The sequence below is a fragment of the Magallana gigas genome, chromosome 2 (genome assembly GCF_963853765.1).
Source record: "Magallana gigas chromosome 2, xbMagGiga1.1, whole genome shotgun sequence".
Classification (NCBI taxonomy): Eukaryota; Metazoa; Mollusca; class Bivalvia; order Ostreida; family Ostreidae; genus Magallana; species Magallana gigas.
Genome location: NC_088854.1, coordinates 57,276,116 through 57,290,970, shown reverse-complemented (window position 1 = coordinate 57,290,970; position 14,855 = coordinate 57,276,116). Strand labels below are relative to the sequence as shown.

General features: G+C 35.3%; 1 protein-coding gene across 2 annotated transcripts; it reads left to right on the top strand.

Moving 5' to 3' along the window:
- Window positions 1-507: 507 nt before the first annotated feature.
- Window positions 508-14,546, top strand: LOC136273184 (A disintegrin and metalloproteinase with thrombospondin motifs 17-like). Of its 2 annotated transcripts, none has more exons than XM_066077441.1 (22): window positions 508-734; window positions 2,051-2,259; window positions 2,787-2,870; window positions 3,244-3,364; window positions 3,830-3,929; window positions 4,926-5,010; window positions 5,255-5,332; window positions 6,659-6,792; window positions 7,850-7,899; window positions 8,127-8,232; window positions 8,444-8,608; window positions 9,094-9,241; window positions 9,337-9,456; window positions 9,580-9,631; window positions 9,742-9,870; window positions 10,006-10,128; window positions 10,709-10,843; window positions 11,078-11,227; window positions 11,381-11,508; window positions 11,648-11,757; window positions 12,341-12,492; window positions 13,169-14,546. In XM_066077441.1, the coding sequence occupies exons 1-22, from the start codon at window positions 647-649 to the stop codon at window positions 13,216-13,218; spliced, it is 2,517 nt and encodes an 838-aa protein (XP_065933513.1). In that variant the 5' UTR covers window positions 508-646; the 3' UTR covers window positions 13,219-14,546. The 2 variants fall into 2 exon arrangements, with proteins under 2 accessions (XP_065933513.1, XP_065933512.1); XM_066077440.1 differs by having other exon boundaries at window positions 509-734; window positions 2,784-2,870.
- The last annotated feature ends 309 nt before the right edge of the window (window positions 14,547-14,855 follow it).

The window sequence follows — 14,855 nt, the reverse complement described above, 5'->3', positions numbered from 1 at the left end:
TATTTATTTTGCTAATATCTTCCTTACTTTTGATCTACTGAATAGCAGAACCGTAAGGTATATGTATACTACGTCTAGTTTGCCGTGGGGTTGTCAGAGTTCGGGGCTTCATGAATCTAAATTTTGACTTTAAAATCATTTTTTTTTTCTTTAAGTAAGCAATACAATTTTTATAGCCTATTTCTCTTTTTTTCTTTACTGAATGATGCTAAGCTTCTGCATTCTGTATATTATTAAACTAATCATTTTTATTTTTCGCTTATATGGCATATGCGGTGTTGAGAGGTAAAAACTTCTATGATGAGTATGTGTTTTTGATTGTCATTATAATATTTAGATGTTATATACAAAAGCTACATGTGTATATATGGTCATAAACAAAAATAAAATCGATAAAGTATGTCGTTACAAATCTATTTAAACCATCACAGTATTGCCTTCATTAGACAACCGCTGCACCTTCTATTAATCTCTCTCCGATTTTAAAATCACTTAAAGAGATCTAAAAATAGCCGTAAACCTGTTTGGAACGCTTTGAATTCAGGCCGTTCGTGACCAATTACCTGTGTATCTACCCAGTACTCGGGCTCAGGTGAGAGACCATTGTTGTCCAGCCGAGTCAAGGTTTAGCTCATGTCGGGGGAAAATGTCGGCAGTCAGTTTGAGCGGGGGCAGTGTTTTGATGGCTGTTAGTGCCGTGGTTCTGGGACTAGCTTACTCCACTGAGACAGAAGGTTAGTTTATAGAAAGTGTGGCTTTGTCTGGTAGATGTTGTTAATAAAGAGTGCGCTTATTTCGCAATGTATCGGGGATGCATCACAGCTGTAAACAGTCACTAGTTTATATGGTATTTACAATAAAAATCAGGTGACCGTGACCGTTCTATTGAAAACAGCTGTTGGACTTCTGAAACGTATCGTTGTAAAAAAAAAAACTTTGAAAATCTTATATGTATTAAAACATATCAAGTAATGAAAGCAGTTCACATTTGAGAATTACTAAACCAACAAGTATTTCAATGCTTATGGTTTGAAATGATCCATTTATTTTGAAAATTGAGAGACATCTATATGCCTACACATAAAAATTAATACGAGTATAACATCTTTACAAAGAAGATGGGGGAGGGGGTAGATAGCGCAAATGCCCATTTGGTTTTGTCGATAAATACAATTTTGATTTTTTTTCCTCCAATTAAATCTATTCAAATATATTATAATACAAGCAGTTTTTTAAAACTATATCCAGTTTTTGGTATATTTTAACAGACGATAAGAAAACTCTTGCCTTAAATTTTGATGGTATCAAAACCCACATCATAAAAACTCTAGTTATATAAGCTTAGCTTATGTATGCTGCTCTAACCATTGAGCCATTTCAGACACAACAAAGTAGGCTGTTTATATACTATGTGTGACTTTGACCACGAATTAACTGACTTGTATTATTGTTTCAAAACGCTCAATTGTTGGATACAAAATGATATTTTTAATGTATAGTTGGTCATCTTTCCACATTTTATATGATTACATATCGGTTTGTGTTTGCCATTAGACTTTATTTTTAGACTATGAGAAAAATATGGAACACAAACCCACTCTATAAAAGAAAAGGCCTTAAAATTCTAAAAATGACACTTTATGGAAGTTTTGATTACGTATATGCCTGTTCCAAGTATTGAACATATCTATTAAAGGTTTAAAATCAATGACATATTAAATATATATTGTTTTGAAAAAAATTTTTTATATAATAAACTATCAGATTTAATCGTATTGATATTTTAATTTCCAGTGTTTTATCCATCCGAGTATAGGCATTTCACTTGCTTATTCACCCATCTTCTTTAATGATTACGAAAACCATAAAACCAATTTAGTCACAGATAGAGTGGCATGTAGCATTCTTTCTCTATGTACAGGTCATTGATTTGTTTAAGACCCTCAACAAGAGACAATTTTTTATGCATTAAACAGATAATGTATAATGATTAAAAAAAAAGGTTCTGAATCAACATGGTCGGACATATTTATTTTAGTACCCTTTTCAGTTTCGAGGCATGTGAAGATTTTCGACGTCTCCTACGATGTCCCTGACACACCCGAGGTCCCTCGAGTTTTATCCCCCTCCTTCTTTAGGGTGAGTTTCCACCTCCATCATTCTGGACATACCCTGGAGCTGACACGAAACACTGGGATCCGCCCACAAACAGTGGGATGTGTACACCCCACGGGGAGATGCCAATCTACAGATGTACAGGTAACTATACATCAATTGCACGGAATTTTCTACAATTTGGGGTGGTACATTACAATGCTACTGTGTTGAAGCTTTGTAAAGAGCCGTCACGGATGAGAATTAATCCAAATTGTCGAATTTACAAAATGACCCACGGTTGTCACGGTCACGGTTGGTGATGGTAAAATAAAAATCTCTCCCCATTTAATGACTCCGAAAGTATTACTGAGGACCAAGATACACAAATTGACCGACATTCAATTTGTCATATAGTTCTAATCTGGACCTCACCCTTACAACCCCTTAAATTCTTTATCACAGATGAAGCTGAACCAGTATAAAAAATTTTTTTTAAAGAAAATTGATATAAATCGGGCATAAAGACTTAAAACAAAACAGCCTTTCCCCTGATGGCTTAGTTCTGTCCCTTTCCAAAACGTTGCTACGTGCCAAACTTAAGTTTAAAAAATGTTCAAATGCATTCTAAATCTTCCAAAATGAAGATAAATACATGTATACTTATGCTACCTATCGTTATTTTCAAGAAGTTGGTGACCTTCTATCAGGACGTGAACAATGGCGCCTCTTTTCAGCTCACGTGTTCTGAGGAGTTGTGTAGAACTTTTACTCTAGTAAGTGAAAATGGATTTTAAGTAGGCTAATATTGGATATATTTTTTTATATTGTTTTCACATTCAATATATTTTTAAGATACAGTCAACTATCATTTTGTCACAATAACATGTTAAACACACAAACACGTGTTCCGCGGGTTGCAACCTGGATGGTTGGGGGATCCAGCTCCTCCATTTTGAAGATACAGACCTTCCATTTAGTTTAATAAACTGATTTTCATAATTTTAACACCATTCAATATGTATTGCCTATATGTAGATGGGGATTTACTTTACCCTTTCTATAAAAAAAAAAAATTGAAATCAAACAATGTATTCAAAATTTTCAACATCTGATGTTTAAACAATACTGTACTTTTCGATAATTCAGCAAGGAACTTTTATATGGAAAAATTCCATGTACTCCATGGAGCCTATCAAGGATTCCAGAAAATACAAAATAGAGAAACTGTCAGGATCAAACCAACTTAAGACGGATTACATCAAACTAGGTTTGTATTTATCACATGGTAAAACATAAAAGAACGTATGAAATATTAATAGTGCTGGTGATGACACCGAAAAATAGCATCTATTGTATTCTGGTGCCCGTGTAACATTTTAAAAATATTTTCACTGCATTTAAAAGTTAATGAACATTAACATTTTTTAGTGTATTTGTCCGTGATAACATTACGAATCGATTTTGTAATGTACAGTCCAATAGAGTTCAATGATTATTTCAATTGTTAATCTTACAATTACTGAAAATTATAATATTATTTAAATATATAATTAAGTAATTAGGATTCATCATTTGAATACTAGTATTATGAGAGGGTCAAATACGGTCGGACGTGATCAAATCTATCATAAAGCCTTTCAGGCTCTATTGGATATGATCGATCAGGCCCGACCGTATTTTATCCCCTCAAAGAATGATTCCTTATTCCTTTAATATGACCGATTTCTTGTAGACGAGACAATACGCGCCCCCAGACGGGGGAGACATAAGCGGGCCAGCGGTCAGCACGATGTGGAGCTCCTGTTTGTGACCGACTACTCCGTGTATCAACAGTATGTATTAGAAAATTAGAATGTTTTACGTAACATAAACCCTGTAAGTTACAATATAGAATATTGTACGTAACATAAACCGCGTAAGCTACAACGTAGAATATTGTACGTAACGTAAACACTTTAAGTTACAATGCATCTACGTTTTATATAACAGGTACCCTTTAAGTTACAATTAATGTGTTTACACTTTATATATATAACATATACCTTAGGGATTATAATGTGTCTATTTTTTATTTAGAAGATACCTTATGGATTATAATGTGTTTATTTTTAAATTAGAGGATACTTAAGTTGATAGATTATAATGTGTCTTTTTTTTCATTTAGCAGATACCTTATAGATTATAATGTGTCAATTACTTTATAAAACGTTGTTGATATCGATTATTTTATTCAAGTTACAAAGTGACGCTTAAATTTCATTCAAGTTACGATGTATCGACTATTTAATTCAAATAACACTGTAGCGACTATTTAACTTACGTAACAATGTGACGCTTATTTCATAATTTAAATTACGATGTATCGACTATTTCATTCAAGTAACAATGCAGGAACTATTTCATTCAAGTAACATTGTGACGCTTGAATTTAATTCAAATAACGATGTATCGACTATTTTGTTCAACTTATTATTTTATTTTTAAGTTACGATGTTAGGCCTATGTCAATAAAGTACCACGTGACGCTTAATTCATTAGTCATAAGTTATGATGTATCGATATTTTCATTTAAGTAACGGTGTTTTGACTATTTCATTCAAGTAACGGCGTTTTGACTATTTCATTCAAGTTACAATGACACGCTTTCATTGAATTAAAATTCTGATTATCGATTGTTGTATTCAAAGTACGATGTATCGATTATTTCGTTATATTTACGATGTATCGACCATTTCATTTAAGTTACAACGTGAAGTTTATATTTCATTCACGAACGATATATCGACCGTTTCATCAAAGTCATAATTTGTCGACTATTTATACAACAGCTGGAGATTCTTTGCGGGTAGTGCTGCCTCTGAAGCTGATGTAGAGAACTTTATTAACACGTTCTATGCGTTTCTTGCAAACGGGGTAAGAACTAGACCCTCTTATCCCCATCCACATTATAGCAAGTTCTTTACAGTATTCTAATACCACCCTATGAAAACTTATACCAGTAACCATCTGCTTTAGCATAATTTGAGAAATTAACTAACATTGTTAAAACTGACCCTTGATATGCAACAAAGTAAATATATTCCTGGGATACATGTACCATCTGTTTCACCTTTACCCGTTGTGTATATAAACTTCCAGTCTGTCTGTCTGTTCCCAGGTGGACGTCCGGTATCTTGGAATAAACACAGAGCCGTACAGAATTGGAGTTGTGTACATAGGAGTCGTCATTGCAAAGGTAGTGGCATCGTAGAACCTAATGGAACTAGATAAAATCGTAGTTACTACTCATGAAGACTAAAGACAGCGACTACTTATTTATAAGAGCTGAAAAATTATGAAAATCTTGAATAGTTATGTTGCAATAAAAGGTACAGAGGGAATATTTAATTTGGTTGTACGTTTGAATGCGCAAATTTCAAATCCATTTTTAGCTCACCTGAGCTGAAAGCTCAAGTGAGCTATTCTGATCACATTTTGTCTGTCGTCCGTCCGTCCGTCCGTCTATCTGTCTGACTGTTAACTTTTCACATTTTCAACATTTTCTCCAGAACCATAAATCCAATTTCTAAACTTAGCACAAAGCACCCTTATGCAAAGGGGATTCAAAATTGTGAAAATTAAGGACTACGCTTTTTTACAAGCAGAGAGATAATTAGGAATTATTGAAACATTTTGAGAAATTTTAAAAAATCTTCTTCTCAAGAACCATTAGGCCAGGAAAGCTGAAACTACTGTGAAAGCATCCTTAGGTAATGTAGATTTAACGTTGTGAAAATCATGACCCCCAGGGATAGAATGCATCCACAATGTGAGGTCGACTTTTTACATTTGAATTATAGCGTAAATCTTTAAATCTAAAAATTTCTTTTCAGAAACCAATCAACCAAAAAAAAGCTGAAACTTATGTGGAAGCATCCTCAAGTGGTGTAGATTCAAAGTTGTGAAAATCATTACTCCCGGGGATAGGGTGGGGCCACAATGGGGGAGGGGGTCGAATTTTCACAATTCAAATTCGTTCAAATCAAAATCTTGAGAAGTAGGGTGGGTCCACATTTGGAATCCAGTTGTACAACAGAAAACATTTTGATTATTCATAAAAACTGAAATGTTATTATATATGGTTTTACTTATATAAAAGCATTTAGAACAACTTATCCCATTACAATAATTATTCATCTGTACATTTAATCATGAAAATGATGCAATCCTTGGTACTGATATATGTTCTAGTACATGATTTTGAGTTCAAATCATTGAATCACTTTTATATACGTTTAAAAATGATATATTTTCAAGAACATTTTAAGTGTGAATTCTTCAAATATTAAAAAAAAATCAAGAAAAAAGATTGGTTGAAATTATCCCTATTAAAATCAGACAAAATTCTTATACTGTATACATGTATATAATTAACAGTTTTCAGACTTATCTAGGAGTCTGTGTATTCTTAGACAGAAATACGTGCATTCTTATACAGAAATACTTGCATTCCCAACCATAAATACGTACATTATTATTCACTACGAACATTCTTATCCAGAATTCTGCGCATTCTTTACAGAGCCTTACAGAGTCGCCCTGGTCCCATAGCAACGGCACTGTAGATGCTGACCAGGTCCTGAAAGAATTCAAAGATTGGGTAACCAACAATAGGAACAGGCTGCCGAGACACGACCACGCCATGGCGTTCACCAGGTAAATACTATACTTTATATATACACCATCACAACAACAGAAGAAGCAAGCCAACAAAACACGACCATGCCTTTGACTTATCTCCGTAAGAAGCATTTCTACACATTCTAAAAAAAACAACACAACACTAAAGACAACGTTTGAAAACAATACCACAGTGACAATACATAGGCGTCGGAACCGAGGGGGGGGGGGGGGCTCGGGGGGGGGGGGGGGGCTTAGCCCCCCCCCCCCACTTTTTTTTGCAAAGTTATACCTAACCATTAGAAACATAGCATGAAAGATTGAGAAGTTGGATTCAGAAGCATACTAGCCCCCCCCCCCCCCCCACTTTTTTTTGCAAAGTTATACCTAACCATTAGAAACATAGCATTGAAAGATTGAGAAGTTGGATTCAGAAGCATACTAGCCCCCCCCCCCCCCCCGTGATTTTGGGAAAAAAAATTGGGTAAGTAAGTTTTTTCTTTTGGAAGTATAGGACCCCCCCCCCCCCCCCCCAGGGATTAGGATTTTCATGATTTTGGGAATTACTTTTTTCTCGTTATTTCTGAGGATTAGTCTAGCCCCCCCCCCCCCCCCCCCCCACTTTCAATTTGCTTCCGACGCCAGTGCAATATTCTTAAGTTAACTTAATTTTGGTAAGATATAGTTCTATCATGTTAAAAATCTTAACACGGTAGAATTATATCTTACCAAAATACGACCATATTTTGGCCTCACAATTATTCTCATACAATCAATACACCAGAAGAACAATCAGAAAAAGACAAGCCGGCCATCGACTTAACACAGTCAAAACTATACTGTTTTTCCCACCTTCTTACAGTACATGTTCCAACACTCTTATAACGTTTCCCTGATACTAGTATTAAAATATAGGCGCAAAAATAGAATCTTACTGTATCGTGAATAATTTGGGTTTTGAAATGGAAAAACTTGCATAACATTCTTAACATTGATAAATTCAAAGCGAAGACTGTGCTGTTTGATTACAAAGTCATACTGTTGTACAAGACATTATCATGCTGACCCTTGATATTCTTTTATTTGAGGATAGACACAACATAGTGAGGTCCCTGGGTACATCTTCTAGTGCCGATATTGCAGGTATGCACATAATATCATGATCATATAGCAACTAAACAAGTTGACCATTGCTACCATCAAGTGTCTAAAATGGCTTAGACATACAAGTAGTGCTATACTAGTATGAGCGTCAACCGTTTTGACTTTTGAACTTTGTCAACATTTGTCCATGTCACAAAAACTGATACCTTTTTATTTCATCTCTGGATCCATTAAATATCATGCATGATAATCATAAACTTTGACAGGCTACGCTTTCCAAGGAGGAATATGTGAACCAGAAAGTGTGTCTGTGGTGGAAGAAAGCCTAAACTTCATCTCACACACAGTGGCTGCTCACGAGCTGGGACACAGGTCCGATACCCCTTCTCTCTCTCTCTCTCTCTCTCTCTCTCTCTCTCTCTCTCTCTCTCTCTCTCTGCGTGTATAACAGGTTTATGTGAATATTTATTTATCTTCATCCCGATATCACTTGGCCTTTTTCCAATACATGCGGTTTGTATGACTATTCCTATGTACTAGCAGAAAAACTGTCCAATTGAAATATCATGACTATTTATTGAAGTCTCGGCGCCAAACACGACGGGAATGAGAACAGCTGCCGCGCCTACGACCATTACATCATGGAGGCCACCAGTTCAGCGCAGAGCGGGGGTAAAGCGAGGAATCCCTGGAGGTTCTCTTCCTGCTCCATGAACGAAATGAGCAATCTCCTGGAGTCTCTTGATAAGTACGTTCAGTTTTGAAAAAGATTGATAAACTTTTACTTTATCAATTTAAGAGTTTTGTAATTAATCTATAAACATAGCACATTGTAAGTTATGTTAATTTTTAACATAAGGCCATTTTATTCTGAATTACGGCAATGAAATTGCGTTCTTTAGTAAATTTTTAAATTGTAAATTACGGTATTGAAATGGCTTTCTTTAGTAATTGTTTCTAAGGCTTTTGTGCCCCTTCTCATTTTTACCTAGTCATTTGGATCCTACGATGTTAAATCACATTGGCAAGGTGCTTCATGTTGCAAAATGGTTTTAAGAAAACATTCAAGAAAAATCATTTTGAATCAACACATTAATTAAACATTAAAACAAAATTGAAAGTCGTTTGCATTTTGTTAATCCTCAGACAACGTAGAGGGCAATTTTGGTCTGCTAGTTTACTAATCCACGGTTAGATATCTAGAGAGTATTGGTACAACCTGTCATTGTACAGGAATGGGACCAACTGTCTGAAGAGGAAGGACTACTCCGGTACTCTCCCCAACCTGGCAGAATACGTCACGTCGAACATCGGACAACAGTACAACATTCACCAGCAGTGTGCTCACATCATGAGGAATTCACAATCTTACGCTTGCATGGTGAGGGAATACAGCAAATTGTCGCTGCCATCATGTATGTGTAATCCAATATCAAGCAGTAAAACTATATCATTAATTTGTTTCTCGCGTTCTAGAACAATTTCAACAACGATTTTTCGACCATTTGTACCGGACTGTGGTGCCTCAATCCCAGCTCTGGGTTTTCCTGTAACCTTGTTGTTCCCTTTGATTATACAACATGCGGGACGGGTAAAGTGAGTACAAATTGACGCCTCATCCGATCAAACTCATGAAAAAAAACCACATTTATATTTAAATTATGTCAAGATTTGTCATACTTTAGTAACGATGTATGTAAATATTGTGTGTCCATTTAGTGGTGCGTCAATGGTGAATGCATGGCGGACAACAGTGCGCCTAGAGAGCCGGGTAAGTATGCGCCTGCTCCTTAGAGTCGCCGTAAACTGTCACCATGCTAATTTATTATTACAGAACCGTTTTACAATCAGCTTGTCAGGTGCTTTGTCTATCTATTTTAGGGAACTGTCTGTTTGGCAACTACCCCAAAGTAAACTGCTCGGGGATAGGCAAGGATCCCTCCGTTTGCTACTTTGGAACCGCGACTAGCTGTTGTAAAAGTTGCAATGACGTCAGCACTGGTGTATCCGGTATGTTCTACCTGTTTAGGATTAATATTGTAATAAAGCTACTTAACTTGTTACTTTTCTCTTATACCAGTCGGCCGAATTTACCATAGTTGTTCCGTAAAACAGTGCATATCATCTAACTGATCTTTTCCATAGGGTGTGAGTACGGTGACCGCCAGGATGTGTGTTACACCATCACTTCCGGGGCACCTTGTTACGCCTCAGACACAGACATCCAATGCTGTGACACATGTGCCTCATTCAGAACGCAAATTCCATGTAGGTACTCTTCCTCTAGGTTTTTTAATGTTTTAAACCATTCTTACATTCATAGCTATATAAAACACCAAAAGAAAGTACTGTTTAACTACCTGTAGTTACTGTATTAGCTGTGTATTTTTTAGCGTTTTAGTCGCTTCTGCTAGATTAAGTGCTTTGCTAAATGCTATTAATAATTTCACATATGTAAATGTATAAGAATTGTTCCATTCAGAAATACGGTATTTCAAATCCATGTTAACTTGTTGAAGAATCATTTTCCGTCACATTAATATCGTACACACTGAAACAATGCGCTTACCCTCTTATTGGTCATCGTCGCAAACCACGGTTTTGAGTCCACAAGTTTGGAGAGAATCGATGTGAATCACACGTGGGTCACCGACGATGCTTATTGGTATACTAGTAGTTAGACGAAAAGTCAGCCCATGTAGTGATCTGGCTCTGTCATTTGTTTGATCTAAAACTATGAACTGTCTATCAGTGTAACTCTAAATATAACGGGTTAATAATCGTGATGCATCTTAATTAAGTATCCTTGAATCCACGACACTGACCTGTCAATTCTTTTCTTTTTCAGCCTGTGAGTACGGAGACAAGAGGAACTGCTCCGCCCTCACCAACCCCATGGACTGCTACGCGCCACTGTCCGACGGAAGCGCCGCGCGGACCGTATGCTGCCAAACCTGTGCCGAATATGAGACAGGCATTCAAGGTACCGGTAATCAAATGTGAACTTCATAGTGCTACAGTAATTGTTGAACTTTTTATTTAAAAAAAATCCTAAATGAACATTATCCTCCTTTGAATAAGGAGTTTTAAATTGATTGATGGTTCACCGTGTGTTGTTAATGTACATGTATATTCCTTTTTTCTACACAGAGTACTTGTATATTAAAATTATTTAACGTGTCAATCAGTTCTCGATGTTTTTTTTTTTGCGGTACAGACTGTATGTATGGGGACAAGGTGCTGGACTGTCGGGTCGCGGAGTGCCCCACCTACGCCGCGGCGGGGGTGCTTGACGACTGCTGTGAGACCTGTCGGTACTACATCGTGTCCACCCCGACCCCCCGCGCCAACAGTACTGCTCTGCCAAGTAAGAAAAATTCAATTCATGACACCATGGAATTCATGTCATTACTTCATTGTTTGGTCTTGTTCATTGACTTCATTGTTACCGGACTTGTGAGCATAGTCAGAAAGTTCATTGCGTGGGTAAGATGGTTCTCTGAATTGTTTTTGTTGTTAGCGTGGGTGATACCTGTTGCGGCCGGTGGTGGCGGTGGCCTGTTGCTTATCGTCATTATCATTGTTGCTTGTTGCTGTTGTCGCAAAAGTCCAAGCGAAAGGGCTGAATTAAAATATCGACCTGATGCGGTAAAGACATAATGATTTTTAGTTATTTTTTGTAAACGGCTTTTTGAATACAATTCAACTTTTTATTAAATGGACAAAAACAACAAAAGCCAAGATCACTATAACGTTTTTAGAGTGCTTAATGACTGCATATTTTCAGCCAAGGAATGGAGTAAAACAACAAAATAGACCCCCACAGTCAAATCCTCTCTACAAGAGTGAGATACGACAACCAAAGACCCAAGAGTATATGGGGCCTATCAGTTCCGGGTATGTAGTTTGTAGCCAGGATGTTATTTAAATTTTATATTTTACATCACCTCCTTTTGCTTTTTGCCAAACATTTTTTATCTAAAAATTGATATGCTTTGTTGGTTTAGTTCTAGCTGTTGTACTCAGTCATATCTTAATTCTAAAACTAAATAGAAACAAGTATTTCTTTTTTTCTTTTTTTTAATAGGATAATCCGCGCTATTTCGTTGCTTTCCGACATAGAAAGTGACGAATTAACTTTACGAAACGTACTTACAAAATTCTTACCCATGTAAAGAAAAACAGAACATGATTCAAATTAATATTAAATGTTTAAATTTCAATTCAAATACATCAAAAATATGTTCCTTAGTTAATCATAAAACTATTAATTAAAGATTTACATGAAGATGTCGCTGCATAGATAATAAAGTACTCACTATCATGACTATGTACGCAAATAGTTAAGTTTGCCGGATGCCTCATGCGGACAAAAAAAAACCAAACAAAATGGAATATAACATATGATCTCTATTATTACCTTAAGGCCTGGTTTTGTGTTCCTTGTAACGTCATATTTAGACAATCCGCGTGATTTCAGGGGCTATTCTCACACCTACGACCGGCCTGACATGCGTCAGCAGCAGCAGCAGCAGCAAATGACAGGTCTACAGCGTCAGGGGTCCATAGACTCCCACGTGTACATGGAGCTCGAGCCCGACCCCAGTGTTCAGACGGGATATGTGGTATCTAGTAAGTCTACGTTTGGGGGAATCAATACTAGCATTGTATTTTAAATTTAGTTCCTGGTATCAAGTGAGATAAAGTTACAATTAGTTCCTGTTAAAGGATAAAGTGCAATAAAGTTACAATTACTTCCTGGTATCAAGTGAGATAAAGTTACAATTACTTCCTGTTAGGAGATAAAGTTACAATTACATGTAGTTCATTTTAGGAGATAAAGTTACAATTAGTTCCTGGTATCAAGTGAAATGTAGTTACAATTAGTGATTTAGTTCCTGTTAGGAGATAAAGTTACAAATAGTTCCTGGTATCAATTGAGATGTAGTTACAATTAGTGATTTAGTTCCTGTTAGGAAATAAAGTTACAATTAGTTCCTGGTATCAATTGAGATAAAGTAATTTTACCAGTGTAACAATTACTGTGTAGTTTCTCGTGTAAGGTGAGTTCAAGTAAATTGAATGTTGTGTCAATTTATTCTTGGTGTCAAGTGATACGTTAATACATAACAATAAAATCCTTGGACCAAGTCATTAAAGAAGTATTTTTACAATAACCTTCTGCTATCAAGTGAGAAAATGTTACATTGTTTTAATGTTGACTGTATATTGTGAAATAACATATTGTGAAATAGCTTGCTATTATGACACCTTTTTCTTAATTATTTGTGAATTGTTTTCTTTGTAGGTAATTCATCAGATCAAAGGTACACAAACGCTGGATATATCCACTCATGACAGTATTATCATAAAGAATCTCAAACTGGTGCATCCTTTATACTTGTGTTTTGCTCTCTATATTGACGATGATATCGTATTCGCATTTAAGTTCCTTGTCAGTAGTAGTCTACAATCAAATTGCATCTTTCTAGGAAAGTTTGCATGTTGCTGTTTGCTTTTTTAATGTCAATCAAAAATACATCTATGCATATTGAATTAATAAAAAAAAATATTGAAATAGGTATGAGGGATATCAAAATCTCGAAGGATAATTATTTCCAACCTCTATACAATCAAATTGTATCCATCACATGATGTTTACAAATTGCAGCTTGTTAACTTGACAAATCAAAAAGTACTTATATTTAATGAATATATAAATAATTCCAAATAGATACGATGGATATCAAAAGATAAAACGATATCAATAACATACAATAAAATCGTGATGACGTGTTGAAGTTTGCTTACGTCTTTTATCACAAACAATACATCTTTTGTATACTTAATACAAAAACTATTTGGAGATAGGTATATGAGATAAATCAAAAAAATATTAAAAGTTATCTACTTATCAGAAGTTATCTAAAAACTTCTAAACCCTATCAGTTTTGTAGTTTCTTAACAGGCACAAGAGCAGATGGTTGAAAGATTTTGTTTCTCAACCGCTCGGTAAATATGTTGTCCATAATAATATAATTGATGTTTTTGTAATTGCGATGTAACTATTTCGATGCATTATCAACAACTTTTGTGCATGTGATAAAGGTTTACAGGCACTGATATAGGATTTCAAAGGCATTAAAGTCGTAGTATCATTAAACGATATACATTGTATATGAATTTACGTTTTAATCACAGCAAAGCGTGGTGACTCTTTTAATATAATTTTTAACTTTGTAGAACAAACATATTCTGCACACACATTTATGAATATTGACATATTCAGCAAAAACAAAAAAACGCACTTGTCATATGCGACAAGATTTGTTCATAATCTCGTGTCATAAATCTGATCCCGATATCAGCATTTGTCTTGAAATCGTACTTACAAAAATTGTCCAGTTCTCTTCTTGCTATATTGCAAATGTTAATTGGATGTTTATCTTAGGATTTTGATGAAACTTTTTTCTTTCTTATTATTACCGATATCTATGTATATTCCTGTGTACATGCAAATATTAAAATGTTTTCAATTGTGTGTAGTTGTTAGCATAATATACCTTTGTGAGATTTTAAATATTATCATTTTGTACACTTATAACATGACGTCACATTGTATTGAGGATAAGATCTCTGTACTATAATTTATGTACTGGAATTAATTAAAAAGTTCAAACTTTTCACTTGTTTTATTATTACCATCAAATGCTCATTAATGACCGATTCATCATCAGGAGACCAAGAAAAAGAAATGTTATTGAATTATTTACATGTGCAATCAACACCTGGTATCTAGTGAGACAGAGTTATTCTTGTCTGTACAATCATTGCCTGGTTACACAGTTATCTCCTGGTATCTGGATCATTACAATTATTTCCTGGTATCTGGTAGGATAATTAAAATTATAGTACAGTTATTTCCGGGTTGCCCAAAAGATAGAGCAATTGTTGTAATTATGTACAATCATCTCTTGGTATAATGTGAGATAGTG

Coding starts and splice junctions, on each gene's coding strand:
- LOC136273184 (XM_066077440.1), top strand. CDS start 647: ATGTCGGCAGTCAGTTTGAGCGGGGGCAGTGTTTTGATGGCTGTTAGT. Junction 6,793..7,849: donor CACGCCATGGCGTTCACCAG/GTAAATACTATA, acceptor ATTTGAGGATAG/ACACAACATAGTGAGGTCCC. Junction 9,242..9,336: donor CACAATCTTACGCTTGCATG/GTGAGGGAATAC, acceptor CTCGCGTTCTAG/AACAATTTCAACAACGATTT.